Source organism: Anneissia japonica, unplaced genomic scaffold (assembly GCF_011630105.1).
Source record: "Anneissia japonica isolate Jap-2015-1 unplaced genomic scaffold, ASM1163010v1 scaffold287726_len2788222_cov184, whole genome shotgun sequence".
Classification (NCBI taxonomy): domain Eukaryota; kingdom Metazoa; phylum Echinodermata; class Crinoidea; order Comatulida; family Comatulidae; genus Anneissia; species Anneissia japonica.
The window spans coordinates 1,647,447-1,663,160 of NW_022705125.1; the positions used below are offsets into that span (position 1 = coordinate 1,647,447).

The 15,714-nt window shown below is 34.5% G+C and overlaps 1 protein-coding gene across 1 annotated transcript; it reads right to left on the bottom strand.

Moving 5' to 3' along the window:
- Positions 1-428: 428 nt before the first annotated feature.
- LOC117105217 (rab5 GDP/GTP exchange factor-like) lies at positions 429-12,593 on the bottom strand. The gene is made up of 7 exons (XM_033246292.1): positions 12,454-12,593; positions 11,434-11,656; positions 9,311-9,492; positions 8,318-8,560; positions 6,546-6,773; positions 5,652-5,908; positions 429-4,878 (listed from the first exon to the last, which is right to left on the bottom strand). The coding sequence occupies exons 2-7, from the start codon at positions 11,613-11,615 to the stop codon at positions 4,483-4,485; spliced, it is 1,488 nt and encodes a 495-aa protein (XP_033102183.1). The 5' UTR covers positions 11,616-11,656; positions 12,454-12,593; the 3' UTR covers positions 429-4,482.
- Between the last annotated feature and the right edge of the window lie 3,121 nt (positions 12,594-15,714).

A 15,714-nucleotide genomic window follows, 5' to 3' on the forward strand; every position in this document is an offset into this window, starting at 1 on the left:
CTACCCTTTCTTCGTTTTCGTCCTTTTATCTTACAATGGGTTGCGGAATTTTGCGGAGACGATTATGACTCATTTTGTAAGTGTCTAAATGTCGTCATCGTACCATTTCTATTAATGCTCATCCAATACTCCCATCCTTCTTTAAAACGTCCAGCATCATCAGTGTTGCCTTGGTTACAGTATCATCAATGAGCCTTTTGTTAAATACATAGGATTTATTTAATTTGTATTTTTTTCTAATAACTGCCGGCTCTTTGTATCTGTTGGTTTCATGAGTTATACAGTGGCGGTTTGCATTACACACTTTTTAAATTGACTGATTAACACCAAGGTGCATTAAGAATGTAATTAGACTTTACATCAGCGAAGAAAAAAGCTTGATGTTTACATTCAACAGGCCAAGAAGGAAGAACAGATATTACTGACACTCACATGGTGGTAGTCACTTTATTTCACACAATCTGATTGTTGCAATAAGATTTTAACTGATGATTGATTTTAGATTTAAGTATTCCAATCTAACAAACTTTATTGAAGAAATTCTAAATCTTTGGAACTTTGCACCATCCGACTCACAACACATTAATTTTAAAAGTTGAAGGAACTGGGATAAAACCCCACAATCTAACTTCATGATACAAACAAACAAGATACAATGATTGTATCTTGTTTGTTTATGCAAGATAAATCACCATGGTGATGTCCCACAGAATAGAAATGACCATTCAGAATAATGTGTTTACTATCATTGAGTTACCGGTATTTAAAAATACTAGCGTACCAAATTCAAAGCATTTTTTTCTTTAAAAGTACAAGACTTAACTTAATTCTCCTGGATATGGTTGTTTTAAATTCACAGCATACAATTCTAATTGGTAAACTATGACAATGTTTGACAAAATCAAGTTTAAAATTCTGGTCTTTATAATTTGCAAATATATTTCATGATAATTTTGAATTCACAACAGGCGAAACCTTTTTAATACCTTGTTCAGTGAACCCGCTGCCTGCAAATGATGCTTACGAATAAAAATAAAATTTTATTTTTGGCCAATTAGCGCACCAGCCTCCACGAAAAATTGAAAATTGCAGAAAAAAAAAGTTTATTACGCCGAAGATGCCTTGAAATCTCCAAAAACAAAATATAATTTTATAAATTTCTTACTAATTATATAAACCTAAGCATTTACCATTACTACATGCTTTACATTCAACAATAAAATTTTATTCTTATTTTCTCCTCTGTCTGGATGTTTTTGGCAACACAATTTGCTAAGTAAGAAAAGAAAATTAATTTTTATTTTTTTAGCCCTCCTCTGACAACCTTTAAAAAAATAAAATAAGCGAAACAAGGAATAAAACAAGTCTCGCCTTTAGCTCTGTCAGCTAAACTAGTGGTAGCACTGGAGATCCTTCCCTATGGTTGAGAGAGGAAGGTTTTGGGGTACGTGTTCCCTAAAGCCGGCCCACTCACTGCGTCGTACGACGGTCATACCACAGTCAGCCGTCGAATCCACCTCCACTCACTGGAGGTGGCAGTCTGAACAGATCATCAATAAAAACGATCTATCCGCATGCACATCATGGTATTGCGCTCTCCATAAAGTAAAGCATCAGACGACGACCGTCATACACAGTGAAGGGCCAGCTTTACATATTGTGGGGGTCCAGCTTTGGAGTTCTAGCCACTTTAATCTCTTACCAAAAATATTCACACTTATTGACTGCTGCCGGAAGGGCGAGCACCCTATTTGCCACCCCCTGGATCCGCCACTGACTGGGGTTTTTTTTATATGGACATTTTAATTTGGAGAAAAAAAATACACAAATGCTTCTTGAAGTGAGTCTTAACCAAGTAATCCAGTACTTTCATAATAATGCTATAATTACTACTCGCATGATAAAATCTATTAATGAAGAATAATAGAAAATTATATTTTTCCAGACATTTTCACAATGATTATCTAAATACAAGGGAAAACACTTTCAGAACAACAATAATGGTTGGCTGGTTACCCAGGCCCGTAACCAGGCATAATTTAATAAGTGGTTACCTACAAGGATGAGAGATCAAGGAGGTGGGGGGGGGGGGTGTTAAACAGGCACCCGACAGTGTTCAGAGAAAGAGCGACTTTTGCAAGGGATCTGGAGCATGAACTCTTGTAGGAGTAAAAAATAAATTTTTTTGGTAAGAGGAAATGTGAAAACCAAGATGGCCCCTCCAGCAAAGACCAACCTGCTTTAGAAGAAGTACATGCCCCAAAAGAAACATTTACATCTGAAGATGACCTTCTAACATTCCCAGCTTGAATGCGATGTAAAGGTTTCTGTACTATGAACATGCGAGAGCCTATACAAAGGGAAAAAGTATAACTTTATGTCACTTGAGTAATGTGTTTGTGAGAGTATGGTTCGAGCTTCCAGTATTATCCGTTCCAAGAACGCAGCCGCTGTAGTATTATATCATTGTCACTAACATGACAGCAGTGATTGATGTGATCTTGGCCACAAAGACCTATTGGCATGGGATGATATGGAAGCACTGCTCGAAGGAGGTGTATTGTGGCAGAAACTTAATGGAGATTGCAGTAGCAAATGCAGTATCCTCTTTCAATAACTGAGATGGTTGTACAGCTAATGCTGTTAGAAAATTTAATATCGAGACATGGCACAATACTAAAAAATTAATAGCATCGACCAAATTTAAAACGCCTTCATTTTTCAGACTTCTGATAAAGGGGAAAAAAAGAAGACAGATACTAAGGGCCATCAAGAAAGGTTATATAGATTTAAAAAAAGGGAAGGAGAAGAATATGGAATAGGGATGTTTTAAATGGAATTAGGCATTCATATAATGCGAGTTCGACTCGGTCGTCAACCAATATAATTATTTTTAAATGGCCAGTATCACAGAATTTGATTTTGACCCATGTTGCCACGTTTCTGCAAACACCAGTTCTCTATTATTACAAGCTGAAATATTTTCAACATGTATAGAAAGAGTTGCTCTTGTGGATGAATAAAAAAAATTGATAAAATTGCAATAATTTCTTCAAATACAACCTAATTACTAATTTGTGCGTACTGTTATTCTTTTAGAAAATACATGTCTTTATTTGAAATATTTAAATTTACCAAATTTAAATGTGTTTAACTTTTAATTCTTCCCCTGTATCAGTATCTCATAAGCCTTCCAATAGCAACTCATTTGGTGATAGGTGATTCCCGAGTTATCTATGCAAATATGCTAATTAGCTATCATATGCAGAAATTTATGCAGGAAAATAATACCCATGTTTGGTCTCTTGATATTGGAATAAAAATTAACCAGTTTTAAGCTTGTTTGAATTTAACTTTTACATGCACTGGTCTTATTTACCTTAAAGCCCCTGAAGCTAGCATGTAAATGGTGAATTTCATCATCACTTTGACTGACTGTATTTGATACAATGGGAAGGCTGGGTGTGGCTTGGTTCACCAAAGGGGTTCGCTTGAAAATGGGGATTCAGCCAAACTATAAAGGTCCACCTGGTTACAGGCCTGTTACAAATTTGAAATAACTGCTATAGTCTTAAGATACTGTAACTTTCTAAATGACTCCTCCTAAAACTTGTTTCGAAATCTAATACAACAGCACTGGATTATAAACAATGTTTAAAAATCATAGCCAAAGAGAATTGTCTCAATCAAAGTAATATTATTAACAGTACTATTTAAAGAGATAAATATTAAAGTAGCATAGATAACTATTTCAGCATAGAAATAAATATAACACGAAAAAATGATTAAAAACAATGTAAAATAGTAATATTATTAATTAATCAAATAAATAGTTACCTTTAGAGTTGAAATACTGTACTGTAAATGATCGAATAAGCACTGTGCCTTTTAGATATCTTAGAGGAATCACTGTCGTGCTTATAATATTCGAGGTGCTTATTTGAGAGTTGATGCTTATTATAAACTATTGGAAGTTTTTAAAAAGTACCGTCATGTGCTGTATATAGGCCTATCTGTATCTGAGTTTTTTCTATGTTAGCATTAATTAATACATGAGCAATCAGTAGGATAATAGTGTCCTGATGATATGAAAACAAGAAACACTGGGTAACATACTCTCAAGTAAGCTCCTAAATATTTATATATATAATATATTTTAAATAAGCTTGGAGCAGTGCTTATTCGAAAGCAACACTTATTTAAAGGAAGCTCTTATTACATCATTTACGGTACCAATCTCCATTTTGGTAAAAACAACATTAAGAATAAAGATAATAGCTTATTTAAAAGAGAGGTATATTTCTAAATACACATTTTTATCTCTAAAGATCACAAGGTTTTAAAGAACTTCTTTTAATTTAACATTCACAAATTCTCATTAATAATTTAACAAAAATAAATGCGGAATAAACAGTAAAGTTTGCTAAGAATTTACAAATATTTGCACCTGTATTCAACCATATGTAAATGCCTGCACTCACTCTAGTTGGACCCTACCACTTCTGGTTTAAGGGGTGCTGGAAGTAAAGCAAAATGATCTTGATTCAGATCTGCACTAATATCCACAGGTAAAACTGATGTGGTAGTAATTACTGGTTTGCTTGCTAGTTCCTCCTCTACTTGTCTTGTTACACTCTCCCTCCATTCTTTAATTTCTCTTTGCAGCATTTTTGCATCATCTAGCAATCGATTCTGTCTGAAGCGCAGCTCCTCTAAAGTTGTTAAATTTGTGTACATGAGCCTGAGACCGTCGCATATTGGCTCACTTTCTTCGGAACCAGGAGGGACCTTTTTACCCGCCATGTAGTCCTCATAATCTTGTTGACTAATTGCAAGCGATTGAGCATCTAGATTCTCTATGAAGGTTATTGCGCAACACTGGAATAAAACAAAGAATGAGCAATGTTATAATAGTAGCAGGACTAGGTTGTAAAGAGTCTAGTTGGCCTAGAAAAATTACTAGCACAGATTATATTTTTACTAATGACTTTCTATGGCCGTGGTAGTAGCAGTAAGTGGTGTCTATGTTTTATATAGATACCCATGAGATAATTTGAGACAAGTGTGTGTATGTAATGATAGAACACAACAAAACATTTGTAAAAGGTCCAATTATAGAATCGTAAGTATTAAGTTTATTGTAGTAAGACATTTTATTGATGTATGTAATTGATGTTTCTCTTTTGATAATGTACCACTGTAAAAAGGGAAATTCCAAATAAAAACTAAAATTATAATTATATGGTATGATAAGTTGTTGCATCTAGGAGTTTATAACTACCAATAATCTCCTGAATGATTGTTTTTCAATTAAGATTAAACAAGGACCATTAAAATGTAATATACCTACCAGGCTCCCATACACTCCATATTCCGATCCAATTTCACCCATAAGACCAGAAAATGAACTTATCCATTCCAAGTCTCTAAAAAGCACTGTACTGCAGTGGTATATCTAGGGGGTGTTGGGGGCACATGCCCTCCCAAAAAAAGCTTGTGCCCCCACCTTCACCGTCGCCAAACCCACTGGAATTTTTGCAAAAAGCAAAAAAGTTAAAAATCACCTGGCATACCACCTTATTTTGCCAGCTGGTTCTCCATCTCCATCAATAACCCTAAATATATCACTGCTGTGCTGTAAGACCACTTACCAAATTTGTGAAGTAGTATCCTGGTTCTCCCTTCATTATCCGCTGTGGATTGGCAAAGCGGGTTATATACTGAACGTTGGAGTGGAGTCGTGGTGGATTTGCCTTAAGCACAGTGTAAATAAGAACTGGCAGAAAGTCATCGGCACTGGCAGGGGCCCCTTTGGTTACTTGCAACATCTTAAACACAAGCTTACAGCAATTTACTACACAACTTAGCTTGTCTACAGGCGCTCGTTTAGAATTCATTTCTATTAATTCTGCAAAAAAAAATAAATGAAAAAATAAATATCTTGATGCAAAAAAATAATAATTATAATAATATAATAAATAATACTTTAAACAAAAATCACAACAACAATCACAACATTAAAGGTTTGCATAAGTGAATTAATTCTTACTGAACTAAAGAATGACTTAGAGAGGGCAGCTTAGCTCAGTCGGCTAAACTGGTGTGTTAGCCACCGTATACGTGAGATCTCATAGTCTCCGGTTCAATTCCAATGGCTTCTCTCTCTTTGTGTTTCATTCAGCTGGAGAAATCAGGGGTTGCGCCCGCGGGAGGAAAACCACAATTCGTCAGGGAGAAAAGAAATCTATGTGTAATTTGTACACATTGTAGACTCTAAAATTGATTTAAATAAGCCTTTAAAAACCCTAAATTGTCATATTATACAGAGATCGCTTTTCAAAAATTTTGAGCGATGCCTGACCATGCCCACTTTGCTCTCGTCAGGAACATCGCTTAATGGAACTAATTTGCCGTCATGAGGGGTGTTTCCTATCCCGCAAACACCCCACCACCCAGCCTACGTCCATGTGGTAGGGTCGCATTTTACACATCTTATATCATTTTAGGACACCAATGACAATAGATAATAAAAATGTTAAATTTACCAGTTTCAGCCTGCTCGATCAGTTTACACACATTTTCATTATTCTCATCAATCAGTGCTTCTAGCATTTCTGTGGAGACCCAGCGTAACCGTCGTATGCGATTCTGAATGGCTAGATCTTTCTGCTCATCATCAGTTAGTGGCGGACAGAACAACAAAGAGTACAACTGTGTCATAATGAACTTTTCTATATGATCGAGTATTTTGTCACATTGTTCTTCTGTTAAATCTGAAAAGAGGTGGAAAACCACATTAAAACTAAGAAAGAAAAAAAAACAGGAACACCATTCATATCAGATTAAAGTTGCAATTCCATATATTCATCAAACATCTTACAGAATCGCCTACATTCAGCATAATTAAGATTTATGCTAGTCTATCCTAAGGACCCCAATCCACAATACAGAACATGTGGTGCTATACACCAGATTGACTGTCAAACTGCCAGATCATGGTAATCAAGATTCTTTGAATATGCGAAAACCAAACAAAAAAAACATATAAAAGCAACCAACCACAGAATCACTCAAAAGAATATAGGACAGTTATCCACCGGGAAGAGAGGTAATGGCCAAGGAAGATAAGACAGTCTATGGAAATTAGGATCAGGCACCCCACGTTTCAACCATGAACTGAAGTTTGGGGGGGGGGGGGAGGCTTGAACATCAGTTGTGGGGTGCTAATTCTCAAAATAAGGTTATTTTAGGTGATTTTTAACTAATTGACTATGATTTTTTGGGGGGGTGCGAGTCATTTTTGGAGGGTTACGCCAGATACACCACTGCACATGATTAGGACTCAAATTTACGCTTGAATGATCATGTGACAAGTGGATCTACGTAATCACATACGTCTCCCTAAAGAAGTAGCCGAGATAGCAACGAAAGCTTGGAAATACAGTACCGTACTCACGCGAATAAGCGCCCGGGCGCTTAAAATATTTTTTGCACTTTCTGAGGGGCGCTTATTCAAACGGGGCGCTTATTTAAACGGCGCGCTTATGAAAACAGAGTGGAAATTGAGTGGGCGTTTATGGAAATAGATGAAAATCGAAGGGTTCTTATGGGAACTTATTCAATTCAAGAGGCACTTTTTGAATGAAAAAAGATTATATATGGACGAATGGTGGTTAGGCAGAAAAGATATCGTCCAGAGAACATGGCTCATGACAAGAATGCTGTGAATATTTAAATAACAGCAAAATAGCAGATGCAATTAGTGGTGGTGGGTAGTGGTTAGCTTGTTGGCCATCGGCTGTCAAATATGTTATAGGAAAGTTGGAAATATCCTCATTTTGATATTGACCTAAGAAGAATGTGATTCCACTCTGCAGCTAGAAAGAAAATCTTATGATATTATTGAGGGGCTTATTCAAATTAGAAGGGACGCTTATTCAAACGGGGCGCTTAAGGAAATTTTCACGTTAGGAGGGCGGTTATTCGAGAGGGGCGCTTATTCGAACAGGGCGCTTATTCGCATGCGTACGGTACAGTAAGCTTTATTTTTATTTTAAAATTCCAAATACAAAAAAAACTTAAGCAGACCCGATGCGACAGCAAATGTGTTGGGCTGTGTCGTACAACATTTTCTGAGTTAGCCTTTAGCAATAATATCCAAAGGGTGGGATTAAGTGGAAAATTCCATTCCCATCCAACACCGAGATTTGAAAATTTAAAATCAACTTCGAAACAGGTTACTCCACTTCTAATATATCAAAAATATTGATGATACATTAAAAATATATTTTATATACTTTTTTTTTAAATGACTTACTTCTAAAGGTTGGACTTGTATTCATTCGTTCTTCAATGCTATGGTAGAAGTCTTGCACTAATTCCGATTGTTCTTCTATGGTCAGGTCTGTTGACTTTTGTATGCGTTCAACGATTCCTTTACAAAGCTTTGCTATATCAGTGGCTGCTGGTTTATTCATGAATTTCAAGAACTCGGAGAAATTATTAAACGCTTTCTCACTTTCTGTACTAAGTTGCCGCTCAAGTGCAGAATGCGATACATCTGAAGGAAGATGGACGTTATAAATAAAACATTTACTATTATCATTATTATTATTATTATCAGTATTACTAGAATTGTTAAAACTCATTAATGTGTCAGTTTGTTCTACAATTAGCATAAAGTAAAAAAAATTTTTTGGCCACATTTTTGTAAAGGAAATTAAATTTAGAGAATTAGGCATGTGTGGATAAGGAATCAATGGGTCTGATTCATGTCTGAATTTCCAAACTGGGTCACCAGCCTAAAAGTTTGTGGAACGTGGATGTAGGGCATCATGATGTTCTTAAAGATAGCAAAAATATTAGTAGGACAGTGATATATTTAATGCTTGACCTATTTGCCTAAAATAAATTTTAAAAACTTTTTAATGCTGAAAATCTATTTTCTAAGTGCAAACTAAGGCATAAGCAGAAAGGAAGTAGCAGAAAAAAAGAAACAATCTTTTGACTGAACCACTGAAACCTATAATTCAACACAACATGTATTCATGGTATTGTTATCATTGTTAAAAACACAACCATTTGCAAAGTTTAAACCATTGTTCAATTGAATGTTCGGTGGGTAATATACTTGCCAAGATCCTGGTTTTGAATGTCATAATTTTTCATGCCTGAAGAAAACAACTCTGTTTTCTAAGTTTCAGTATTATGAAACTTTGTTTATAAAGCATCACATTTCCTTCTTTGTATAAGTAGATGCTTGATGTGAAAGAAAAAAAAAACAGTTTTTGAAAATATAAGTACCACTTACCTGTACTGGCACTTTTACTTGGTAAACTAGTTGGGGATTTCTTGAATAACGTTTTCACGGATTTAGATTTTGCGTTGTTACGTTGTCTTTTCTTTTCTTCAAATTTACTAAATGGTTTTGAGGGTACAGCTGACTGTGCATGTTTTTGTTCTTCCAAAGCTTTTTTCTCTTCCTGGTCCAACCTGAAAGAAATATTTTTTGACATTTTTTTGTAAATTGTTAAATAATTTTTTTTTTTATACTAAATCCTTCTTCACATATTAAATAACATCTTTTCCTCATATTACTGTGTGTACGAATGCTTGTGGATCACAACAGAATGATTTTGAGATAAAGGTTGCTATTCATGCGTGCGTCCTTCCAAAAGCTAAGACAATATGTGGCAAAGACAAGCCAAACCAGTCACTCGTCGCAAAAATCGCTTTTTGTGTTATTAATACAGTGTTAGAGAGTAAAATAATAGCTATAAAATAGTAAAAAAATCATTCAAATCGGACATTTCCTTATGAAGTTACAAGCGTTTAACCACACAGCTGTTTAAAGAACAATATATGAGAAATAAGCCTTTAAAGTTTATGATTTAAGGCATTTCCCATGCAGAAACTATCTTTAAATCCTTAAATTGTGTTGTTTTAACATTGAAAATGGGGAAAATAACAGCATAGGATGGTGTGTAGATATATAAGTGTTAGTTTAGTGCAATAAAATAGATTTTTTAAAATTTGACATTTTAGCATGTTTTGGCCATTTTCTCTGAAACACGATTTGCGACGAGTGACTGGTTTGGCTTGTCTTTGCCACATATATATCTATGATTGTTTTTTGCCACTCAGGAGTCATTGGCATAGCGCACATGTGTGATCTCGGGGAAGAAGCCCTGGACCCCCAGTCAAAAGGGGCCCCTGTTCCTAGTCTGAAGCCAATGTTGGGCTATTTTGGACTGTTTAAATGGTGCCTTGTAAATAAATATAAATGAAACTATTCATGGAGATTTGAAGAGGCTTCGATCAATATCAAAGTCAAGGTCGATTTTATTCTTCCATCAAAAAAAAAAAAGGAAATTATATTGCATGCATTATTGCATGTAATACTTTACATGGGGCCCCAAATATTTTGTCAGCCCTGACCCCATGACTCGTCATTACACCACTGTCAGGGGTGCGATCATCTTGTAGGAGCTAAATTAATAATTCATGTTCTGCCTTGTTTTATGTAATTTTCAAGAATAATCAGATGTGAATCTGCTGCAAAACAGGAATTAATAAAAAAAAACATGACAATTTGGAATGAGTTTGGTTTGATGGTCTTCTACAGGTGGAGTTGCAAATTGTGACTAATTAAAACTTTGGTATTATGTTGCATAAACCGAAAGGTCCACTGATTAATCTCAGATAATAAAGTATAATACATACTCCAAGTATTGAAATCAGGAATTCCTGATGATGACATAATTAATGTCGAAATATTGAATCCCAACATGATGGTGTGTATTTCAATACTTTGAGTATGTATTATACTTTCTTATGTTGCATAAAATCTCATTTTACATTAGGTAAGCCTACTATACATAACAATGGTACTTAAGTACTCAAAGTGGCTCTTTTAGGCTGTTGCCAGCATTTTTTTTTTAATCTTTTGCATTTGTTTGCATTCTTTGTTCTCCCAAGAATGCAGAGTCCATTTTGGCTGTGGATTTTCATATTTCTCCACTTTAGCTAATAACATATGTGTTATAGTACCTGCACAATAACATGATTTGTAGATGTTGAGGACTAAAACAAAAAAGCCCCCTCTTCGTTTGTTTAAAAATCATCAGACAAGAAACAAGATTCTTTTTACTATAGCTTTATCCTAGGCTCATTAGAGGTAAGTAAGGGAAATAACTCACAACATCCTTGTTTCAATTACACTAATAGCATATTATTCCATTATAACAAAACTTGGCTTTGAACTATATATAATATTAAAGCTCCATTCACGATTGGATCCAAACTGAAATTTTGACCGCATTTCCAAACCACTGAACGCCAGCATCAGTTACACACTGATTGATTTTCTGATCGCTTCGGTAGGCTTTCTGATTCGAAGATTTAGATTCGGTGTAAATACACTTTTAGGCTTACTTTCTGGCCAGCATCTCATCACTTTCGATTTGGGCTTGGCGTGCTTTATGGTAGACTTCACGATAGCATTTTGAGCAGTAACCGCCCCACGCTGGGTTGCTGTAGAAGCCACATCCCTTCTTACACATCAGCTCAGACTCGTCGACATGGAAACCTTTCTTTTTCTTCGTTTCTCCTGCCATTTTGATTATGCAAATGTTTCAATAACTTGCAAATGATATACCTGTAGTAAGAATAATCATTTATCAATGTTTTAACTGTCTCTGGATATTTTTTATACTGCAACACCAAAGTTATGATTTCACTTGATCCCTAAATATGGATCTTCTGGTTTCAATTCAACTTGGCCCTTACCCAACTCAAACATATTGACCTTGTTATATTAGCCAAATCAGCCCAACAACACAACTGACAACTCTCCACTTCTTTGCCAACTTGAATTGAACCAAGCAATTCAGTCCATCACAACTCATTTATTATTATACTGGTTTAAATTAGGCGTAGCCCTATGTTATCATTATTCCATTAATATAACCCAAAAATCAATAATTACTAGGCATAGCCCCCTACTAGGCTAGCCCTGCCTAGCCTAGGCATAGTAGGGTCCTCGTGGCTCACGTGCAGCTAGGCCTATCTAGGGCTAGGCTAGCTAGGCCTCTATCATAATACATAGCCTAATCCAATAAAAGATAGCAAATCGTGGGCCGCCTTGGTTAAGGGCCGAGTTGACACGGTCTGACCCTACTAGGCTTAGCCCTAGTCCTAATTTACTCCAGCGTCCTGGGATTTCTGGGCCATGCATACGGCTTAGTAGACGGCTACGCCCCTTCTCTTCTATATTATTACAGTACTGGAATCTGGATGGCTAGACACGGCCTGGCGTAGACAGTATGAACTAGCATACAAACATAATTGAGGTATTCATGCATTATTATTAACCTTGTCCGATACCACATCATAACAATATTATGCTAAATCACAAGCCCTAAGGAAAACTATGTTTTATACGTTATAAAATACCTTATAATTGGAACCAAAACAATAGCATAGACAGTATCACACCTCTCTCTTGAATTGTGTTGATGACACATCGATGGGATGAGAAACTACGACAGAGTGCTAGCTGCCAACAACGCTCACATGATCTGACTGGCAATCACCTGATAAAATTCAACCAATAGAGATACGCAATTTTGTTATGCAACGTTTGTGTATTTATTTTCCAACAAAAAAGGTAAGCCTACTTTCGCATAAAAAACATTTGCGCAAAAAGTCAAAAATACGTGCTATGATGTAAATTACAAACATACGTGGTTAAACTATTGACGTAAAATAATTTTTTTAGGGAATTTCAACGAAAGAAATGATCACCATGCATTTGCATGGGAGCAGGTTTCACAGAGAGACATAGAATCATTGTGATATTTATTTCAATTTATTCATAAAACCTCCAGTAAGGAGAAACATAGACAATCGAAACAATAAAATTACATTAAATCAAATTACATACGGCGTATCAAACTGACATTACACTCACTAAGGAGTTTTTCAACTAGAACAAGAGCGTTTCATTCCTTAAATTTAGGCCCTACTACATGACAAAATAGAATGCAGAGGATAAAACTTTGTGTAATTAAAGGTATAATCAATGTTTTGGAAAAGTGGAACGTATTCTTGACATACATTTGGATCAAAGATCATTATTGATGCAGCTCAACCAAAATGAGTAGTGCCAAAGTGCGAGCCAGCGAGCCATACATTTATATAATATATATAAAAATATTTATTATTAATAAATATGTAAATATATATATATATATATATCAATATATATACATATATAAATAAATATATTAAAAAATATATGAACTTATTAATATATATAAATATATAAATATATATATATATAAATATACAAATAAATATACAAACAATATATTAAAAAAATTTAAATAATTATATAAATAAATATATTAACATAAATATATATAAATACATATACAAATAAATATATAAATATGTATATAAATAAATATACAAATAAATATACAAACAAATATATAAATAAATATATAAATAATTACAGTATATATAAAATAATACAATATATAAATAAATAAATATATAAATATATATATATACAAATAAGTATATAAAAATAAATACATAAATAAATATATAATATATATATAAATATACAAATTAATATAAAAATATATCAATAAATATATAAATAAATACAGTATATATAAAATAATATATATATATAAATAAATAAATATATCAAATAAATACAGTATATATATATACATATATATATATATATTACATATATATATATATATATATATATATGTATGTATGTATGTATGTATGTATGTGTGTATGTGTGTATGTATGTATGTATGTATGTATGTATGTATCTGTATATCTGTATTTTAACGACATCTATCAGCGCTGCATACTTTCGGATCTACGATTCAAAAAAGTAACCAAGTCCAAAAGTGTATGTACCGCGCATGACTGGACTAGACAGGCAAAGCTCCCCGGTGTGTTATTCATTCATCTACTAGGCCAAAGAATATAGGCTAGGCCTACGTGTTTGCAAAACTGGATAACCTGAAAAAAAAAAACAAAGATTTAAAATGTATATCTTGCATGGCTCGCGCATTGGCTCGCATGACTCGCTGGCTCGCACTTTGTCACGACCCACCAAAATGCAATATCACCAATTTTTGTCATCCATATGGGGCATATCAAATATATCATTTTAAACAATAACTTTAATTTCTACATCTTGCCGGGCAGGTTCAAATGTGGAATGACCCATTTATTTTTTGCATTATGTTTTGTTAAGAAAATCCTGGAGTACAAGAAAGTTAGTGTACAATTTAGTGAAAGGTTGAAAAATAAATTGCTGCCTATTATTATTATTATTATTATTATTATTATTATTATTATTAGGCCTATATTATTAGGCATATTATTATTATTATTAATAATAGGCCTATTACTTCAGATATTCACACATTGAAAATGTTATAGGCCTATGTATCTCGGTCCTCCTTAAATTTGGTGCTGATCGGAAGTAAACATGCAGATTTTAGATTTATATATTTTCCGGCCGCAACAGCCGGCAGAGCCCTATCAAGCGGATAGTTTGGTCTTGTTTGCTAGGCCGAGCGGACTACAAATGCGCAGTTATGAATAGTTCATGACATTTTACCAAACTTTTTCTAGCTCGAGCGAATCGTTGGGGGTGGTGGTGAGTTAAATTGTGGCCGGCGGACACCACCTCACCAACAGATATTCCAAAACGGGTGTCCCGAAAGCTCAGACCACGAAAGCTAAGACCTAAGACCACGAGATATCAGACCAACTCGAAAATATCAGACCCCGCAAATTAAGACCTTCGACTAATATGCCAGGATTTCCAGACAATAATACTTTTATTCGAAAGCTAACATCAATATATAGAACTGACTAATCATGAAATAAACACCAGTAAATATTATCGATACCAGCCATTATTTTGATAATAATAACTCCATGTACCAGCTAGACCCTATTTACGACGTTTAGCTGGAGAAAGCAAATACAGTACAAACAAACCGTTGTTAGTGTACAGGTTACTCCACGCATGGAGGAATAAATTTATTCCTCCATGCTCCACGGAACACGGTTTCGATAGCGGTTTCTAATGCACATCGTGCGAATATCTGATAATAATAATAATAATAATAATAATAATAATAATAATAATAATAATAATAATAATAATAATAATAATAATGATAATTATGATAATAATAATAGGTCGATTTATAAGGTGCAAATAAACAAGCCCCCCCCCCATTTTAATACTGCTAGATACGCCACTGCCTGGTTTCATGTTCTATGCTTTTAGTTTTATCTTTTTTAATTATATAATATTTTGAAACCGAATATAAAACAAAAAAGAAGCAAGTAAAGAAAAAAGGTAAGGTGAATGTAAAAAGAACAAACTATCCTAAAGAGTGAGAACGATCGAGAACCATAACATCGGATACAGTATTTGCACGATAGATATTGTTAGAAACCGCTATCGAAAACGTACCGAAACCGTACCGTACGGTTGCGATTTTTTTTTCCGTACGAAACATTTACATGAAACGCCACTCGGGCCGTCTCGGCTGAATCGACCCGAAAATCTCATTGCAGAATTCAGGAGGTCAAAAGGTCATCAACAGATAAACGTCTACAGAACAACTTCTGAGAGAACGTCGCTGTCTAATTTTTTAA

What these genes read in the sequence shown, in the direction of transcription:
- LOC117105217 (XM_033246292.1), bottom strand. Translation starts at nt 11,615, where the DNA reads ATGGCAGGAGAAACGAAGAAAAAGAAAGGTTTCCATGTCGACGAGTCT. An exon ending in GATGAGATGCTGGCCAGAAA is followed by an intron (nt 9,493 to 11,433) that starts GTAAGCCTAAAA and finishes TATTTCTTTCAG; the next exon opens with GTTGGACCAGGAAGAGAAAA. An exon ending in TACAAGTCCAACCTTTAGAA is followed by an intron (nt 6,774 to 8,317) that starts GTAAGTCATTTA and finishes ACCTCTTTTCAG; the next exon opens with ATTTAACAGAAGAACAATGT.